The sequence below is a fragment of the Teleopsis dalmanni genome, unplaced genomic scaffold, assembly GCF_002237135.1.
Source record: "Teleopsis dalmanni isolate 2A unplaced genomic scaffold, ASM223713v2 unscaffolded_contig_0893, whole genome shotgun sequence".
Classification (NCBI taxonomy): domain Eukaryota; kingdom Metazoa; phylum Arthropoda; class Insecta; order Diptera; family Diopsidae; genus Teleopsis; species Teleopsis dalmanni.
In genome coordinates, this window is record NW_024032275.1 from 938 (window position 1) to 8,441 (window position 7,504).

Here is a 7,504-nt window from a genome sequence, read left to right on the forward strand (position 1 = left end):
AAAGGAGAACACTTCGAGAAACATTTGTTATTAAACTCAAAATATAAATAGTGACCCTCGTAACGTAATACGATTATTACATTTTATGCATCACAAGAAAACGATATCTGTTGTGTTGGTGGGACGTTAAAAATCAATCAAGTTTTGGACAGCAGCTATTATTTAATTTTCAATTTAATTTCGAAAAATGGGTGGAAATAGAAGGACCCTTCTTATTGCATTGAGGGTAACAGTGAAATTCTTAATGAGATCTAATAATTGAGTAACATGGCAATTCTATTGACTGGCAATTTTTGATAGTTAGTTCTTCTAGTTGTGCTTCGATTAATATATGTATAATAAAGTTTAAATTGGTAAAGTACAAAGAGATATTTTTAATTCAATATACAGGCCACAATAATCTATATAATAAAGTAAAGGTGCTGACGGATACCAATTTCAACAAACCATACATACATATATATTTGCATACTCAGTTTTTTTGACTACTTTGGCGCTGATAAGATTATCGGCGCTCTACGAAATAAGTTCTTCTACCGTTATTATGTATCTACATAATCATAATGTTTTGGGAGGTCTAAGGCGTTAGTTGGGTGAATCGCGTGAAGACTATAATTTAAAGAGTAAAATAAAAATAAAGAGGCATGTATTGTACAAAAACATACGAAATAAGTCGTTATGGTGTTTATCAATTATAAATAACAATTAAAAACAATTTATGTTAGTGTGGAAATATTTTAATACAAAAATAGAAAATAAAATAAAAAAAAATTAAAGAATATTGGTCAAAAAAAAAAATTTGAAATGGATCAAAAGATTGAATCGAGTGAATTAAACACTGGGAAGAATGTGAGAACAAAAACATCATCGGTGCTAATATTTTTTGTAAATGGAAAAAAGGTAAATTATTAACGATATTTAATTTTGTTTAATGATTTTCGAAATGATCAAATCCAGACGTATTATTCAGCTAACTTTTAGTAATACACTGGTTATTTATTTATCCATTGCACATTTTGCAAAAGAAATTCAAACACATATTTTCAACTGTCAACATTTTTTCTCGGCTGAAGCTTAAACTGCTTGGTTTACTACAGGACCATCATTCTAACAGGGGAGACTATACAGCGCCGGAAAACTACAACTATCATCACAGCTAAACAGCCAATCAGCATACTGTGCGAGATTCGTAGGAAAGTGTATTCCTTTGATCGACGTAATAGACTTAAATTCTTTGACTGGAGACTTAGTTTCATCCCAACTATCAACAGAGACAGCAGCACTCACTTCACTTCACGCTGCAACCATCAACCTTCAAAAATGCCGATTTCTGCCTATCCACAGTTGCAGACGTGTCCTTAGCACCTTTCTATAATATAACAAAAAAATTTCTTAATGCGTCAAACCAGCCGTTTCACTGCTTTAACGCAGCTCGAAGCCATTCACGCGCAGATATGTATGACTATGACTGTACTTAATGAAATCACTGGACACATATACTAGTTGCTGTCCATGCTTGATATTATTGCGACATTTCACGTCCGCAAGAGCCATACGTAATGCCGCTGCAAATTCCGTCTTACCCTGTTTCTGCTTAAATTTCACCATAAACTGAGCCAGAATAAACAAAGCATCACTACATACTATTAATCCCACTAACAAAAATGAAATAGTATGTGTTCAATTATTAAAAATACAACGCTTCAAAGCCGTTGTATGCCAGTACGTAATCCCCAACAAACTAAATGTGGCGACTAAATTTATCTTTGACGGCTTTAAACCTTCTTCTTACCGTTAAACGCTCTCGGAATGACTTAAATGTCGACTCAGGTGATAATAAGAAAACTATTGGAACTTACAGAACTTTTAATTAAAATCAAGAAAACTCTATGCTGCATTCTACGCGGCTCAACAAAACTGAAGATGTGCTTAATTTTTTTAAATTCCCTTTACCGAAGAGGCTTTCGGTAAGCGAGCGCCTTATCATTTAACCCCGTAAGATATCAGCATCGATCAACACCACGTGCAATCTGTGATTGCGTACGGCTGCCACTCCTTACAGACCAACTGCTCTTTAATGTGTCTAAATCACCCAAAGTAAGCAGTTCAGATACAGTTCAAGGTGCTCTTACCTGTTTCTCATCATAGCTACCTCACTCAAACCAATCCTTGAGAACATTGATCTGCCAGCTTGGCTAACTCCTAAAGGTATACATCAGAAGATTTCCAAATAGAATGTACCTCTGGCGAAAGCCACTTAAGATACTTAAAACAAATATACTTCAATAATCCGTCACCTTAGCAGCTCACTTAACAGTTGTGATATTTCCAAGCTCAACTTCACCATATTGCTCAACAGTTAATAACGATTATTAACAATTTATTAACTGTAGAGCTTGTAACATAGTATCCGTATCTTCATAGGTAACCGATCCAAAAAACAATTCTGTACCACCACACCCCTGCACTATTATGCATCATTATTCGATGTCGACATTTTTGCAGTCTCTTATAAATTTTTAAAAAATTTATGCATCTTCACTAAAATTAATTTTGCTTTCTTAATCAATCAATTTTCAATAGCTTTTTTTGCTATTCGTCGAGTAAAAAAAAATCAATTAATAGTTTCTAAATGGTATACACTTAAAATCAATTAATATGTATTTGCAGGTAATTGACGCCAATCCAGATCCTGAGTGTACGCTTCTTACTTATCTTCGTGATAAACTGTATTTATGTGGTACGAAATTAGGTTGCGGAGAAGGAGGATGTGGTGCATGTACCGTTATGATATCACGCATTGATCGAAACACAAATGAGATTCGACATTTGGCAGTCAATGCCTGTCTTACGCCAGTATGCGCAATGCACGGTTATGCCGTAACTACTGTTGAAGGTATCGGTAGTACGAGAACACGTCTTCATCCTGTACAGGAACGAATAGCTAAAGCGCATGGCAGCCAATGTGGTTTCTGTACACCAGGTATTGTCATGTCAATGTACGCATTACTTCGCAGTTCACCACAGCCTACAATGAAGGATTTGGAAATTGCATTTCAAGGTAATCTTTGTCGTTGTACCGGTTATCGTCCAATTTTGGAAGGCTACAAAACATTTACTAAAGAATTTTCATGTGCAATGGGTGATAAATGCTGTAAAATGAATGGGAACGGAGATGGAAATGGAAATAGTTGTAATGGCAACAGTAGCAATAATGTTGATGATAAGCTTTTTGAAAAAAGTAAATTTCTACCTTTTGATCCCAGCCAGGAACCTATTTTTCCACCCGAATTGCAGCTTAACACTGAATTTGATTCAAATAGTATAGTTTTTAAAAGCCCTCGTGTGAGTTGGTATCGTCCAGTTGAGTTGGAAGAACTACTTCAAATCAAAGCACAAAATCCAAATGCGAAATTGGTAGTTGGCAATACTGAAGTGGGAGTCGAAGTGAAATTCAAACATTTACTTTACCCAGTACTGATTAATCCATCTAAAGTGAAGCAATTAAATGAAATAAAAGAACAGGAAGACAGCATTTATTTTGGTGCTTCTGTTAGCTTAATGGATATTCAAAACTATTTACAAGATCTTATCACTAAACTTCCGGAATATCAAACTCGATTTTTCAAATGTACTGTGGAGATGTTGCACTATTTTGCTGGTAAGCAGATACGGAATGTTGCATCATTAGGTGGTAACATTATGACTGGAAGTCCGATATCTGACATGAATCCGATTTTAACAGCTGGTACTGTTAAAATGCTTGTAGCAGGTATGGTGGATGGTCAACTAAAAACCCGATATGTGCACATGGGATCTGGATTTTTTACTGGTTATCGTAAAAATGTTATTGCACCACATGAAGTTTTGATTGGAATTTATTTTCCGAAAACTTTACCAAATCAATATGTAATCGCCTTTAAGCAGGCACGCCGAAGGGATGATGATATTGCTATTGTCAATTCCGCCATAAATGTCTTTTTTAAACCCAACACAAATATTGTGGATCAGATTTTTATGGCATTCGGTGGAATGGCTCCAACAACCATTTTAGCACCACGAACATCTGAAATGATGGTCAAACAAAATTGGGATCACGTGCTTGTAGAACGCGTCACGGAAAGTTTGTGTGCAGAGTTACCATTAGAACCTTCAGCTCCAGGAGGTATGATTGCTTACAGGCGATCTCTAGTAGTCAGTTTGTTTTACAAATCATATTTGGTCATAAGTCAAAAACTAGTAAGTGCCGGCATTATACCATATAACAGTATATCTGATGAGGAATGCAGTGGTGCAGAATCTTTCCACACACCTATATTAAAAAGTGCACAGTTATTTGAACGTGTCAGCTCCGAACAGTCTATATGTGATCCAATCGGTCGACCCAAAGTGCATGCTGCTGCAATGAAGCAAGCAACTGGTGAAGCCATGTATTGCGATGATATTCCACGTATGGAGAATGAGTTGTATTTGGCACTTGTACTTAGTACGAAAGCGCATGCAAAGATTCTTTCCATTGATGCAACAGAAGCATTGGCAATGGATGGAGTGCATGCATTTTACTCTAGTAACGATATTAGTGATAACGAAAATGTTGTAGGGCATGTTATTCGTGACGAAACTATATTTGCTATCGACAAGGTTTATACTGGGGGGCAAGTAATAGGTGCAATTGTTGCAGATAATCAAAAACTTGCTCGGGAAGCTGCTAAGCTTGTACAAATAGACTATGAAGATATATTACCCAGAATTATCACTATTGAACAAGCAATTGAGCATGAATCATATTTTCCTAATTATCCACAAATTTTGGAGAAAGGCGATGTTGATCAAGCTTTTAAGAATTGTGCGCATATTTATGAAGGCACCTGTCGTGTTGGAGCACAGGAACATTTTTACTTAGAGACACATGCTGCAATAGCAGTTACTAGAGATACTGATGAAATTGAGATATTTTCCTCAACACAACATCCTTCCGGAATACAAAAATTAATTTCTCAAGTTTTGTCGGTACCAGCACATAGAGTTGTTTGTCGTGTAAAGCGTTTAGGAGGTGGATTTGGAGGTAAAGAAACACGCTCTACATCGGTAGCAGTACCCGTCGCATTAGCTTGTTATAGATTACGAAGACCCGTGCGCTGTATGCTTGATAGAGATGAGGATATGATGATTACAGGCACACGTCATCCGTTCTTATTCAAATATAAAATTGGTTTTACAAATGAGGGCCTTATTACAGCATGTTATATTGAATGCTATGCAAATGCGGGATGGAGCATGGATGTATCATTTGCTGTAAGTTTTTTTGAAATAACATATGTTGGAAAATTTATAAGGATATGTAATCTTATTATAGGTGCTTGAACATGCTATGGACCATTTTGAAAACTGTTATCGTATACCTAATATAAAAGTAGTCGGATGGTTATGTAAAACTAATACACCTTCAAATACAGCATTTCGTGGATTTGGAGCCCCTCAGGGGATGTTCGCTGGTGAACATATGATTCGTGATGTGGCACGAATTTTGGGAAAGGACTATGTAGATATAATGAAATTAAACTTCTATGAAACTGGTGATATCACGCACTATAACCAAAAATTGGACACGCTGCAAATTAATAGGTTTGTTCTACTATATATTATAATAGGTTTGTACATTAATTAGTAATAATTTAGTAACATTTTTACTAATATTTTTTGTTTTATAATAATTATTTATAATAATTAGCAAAAATGCTATTTTTACTAAACTATTACTAAGAAGTATTAATAAATATATACATATATATTTAAATACATACCGTATCCGTATTTACTTATTAAGTTACTTTTTGTAGATGTTTTGACGAATGTTTAGAGCAATCCAATTTTTATGAAAAACGAAAAAAGATACAAGAATTTAACAAAAGTAATCGCTGGAGAAAGCGTGGTATTAGTATTGTTCCCACAAAGTATGGAATATCATTTGGTATACCACATATAAATCAGGCTGGATGTTTAATAAATATATATGCAGATGGATCAGTCTTATTGGCACATGGTGGTGTAGAAATTGGACAAGGATTACATACAAAAATGATACAATGTACTGCAAAAGCTTTAGGTATACCGGCAGATTTTATTCACATATCCGAATTCGCAACAGATAAGGTTCCCAATGCAACACCTACCGCAGCTAGCGTAAGTTCTGATTTAAATGGTATGGCCATTATTGATGCTTGTGATAAATTAAATACAAGACTTAAAACTATTAAGGAAGCGCTACCCACAGCCACTTGGAAAGAATGGATAAATAAAGCATATTTTGATCGTATAAGTCTTTCAGCAACAGGGTTTTATAGTACGCCAGACATACACTATGATCCTGTGCGTCAACCAAATGCACGCAAATATAATTATTTCACAAACGGTGTGGGTGTAACTGTAGTAGAAATAGATTGTCTAACTGGGGATCATCAGGTTTGGAGCACTGATATTGTTATGGACCTTGGCTCCAGCATTAATCCCGCTATTGATATTGGACAAATAGAAGGGGCTTATATGCAGGGATATGGTTTATTTACTTTAGAAGAGCTAATATATTCACCACAAGGTATATTATTATCAAGAGGTCCAAGCACATATAAAATTGCAGGTTTTGGTAATATACCAGCTGAGTTTAATGTGAGTCTGCTTACTGGTGCACCGAATCCAAGAGCTGTGTACTCATCGAAGGTAGTAATTATAAGTATAGTATAATTATTTTGATCCTGTATAATATTTGTTCATAGGCTGTGGGTGAACCGCCGTTATTTATAGGTGCTGCAGCTTACTTTGCTATTAAGAATGCTATTTCTCATGCACGTACAGAACGAGGTCTGAGCACAGACTTCACACTTAACGCCCCCGCAACAGCAGCAAAAATTAGGATGGCTTGCGAAGACAATTTTACAAAATTGGTATGGATGTCAAAAATGCTTTTAGTTCATGTGCGATATATGCAATATATGTATATCTTTTCTTCTTTCAGATTGATGAACCCTTACCTGGTACATATACACCATGGAATGTTGAATTATAAAGATCTACATATGGATTAGGATTTATTTAGAAATAAGACAAGATTTTAATGCTGTTTTGTTATTATTTATGTCACTGTCATGTGAAAGTGGGAGTACTTGTTGAGTTTATATTATCGGTAAAAGTGTTAACATATATGAATAAAGATAAGGTGTTGGCTTGTTTAGTAAAATTTTGAAGACTACTTTCTTATTAGAATTGTAGATTAAATTAAAAGCTTAGATAGATTTTCTTATTTCATTAGTTAAAGGTGCTGACATATGTTATTTTTACTTTAACATTTAAAGAACTCTTACTTTAAATTATTTTTAACATCATTATAATTTCTAGTATTTGATTCTAGATTAATTTATTTCTAAATTAAGAGTAGTATTTAAATTTATAAATAAGCATGATTACTTACTTATACTAATTGAAATTCCAATTATTGCAGAAAGCATAT

General features: G+C 34.7%; 1 protein-coding gene across 1 annotated transcript; it reads left to right on the forward strand.

Moving 5' to 3' along the window:
* Window positions 1-804: 804 nt before the first annotated feature.
* On the forward strand, window positions 805-7,214 carry LOC119663790 (xanthine dehydrogenase-like). The gene is made up of 6 exons (XM_038073392.1): window positions 805-900; window positions 2,671-5,295; window positions 5,357-5,625; window positions 5,841-6,717; window positions 6,774-6,941; window positions 7,013-7,214. Exons 1-6 carry the CDS (start codon window positions 805-807, stop codon window positions 7,061-7,063), a joined length of 4,086 nt encoding a protein of 1,361 aa, XP_037929320.1. The 3' UTR covers window positions 7,064-7,214.
* Window positions 7,215-7,504: the final 290 nt, after the last annotated feature.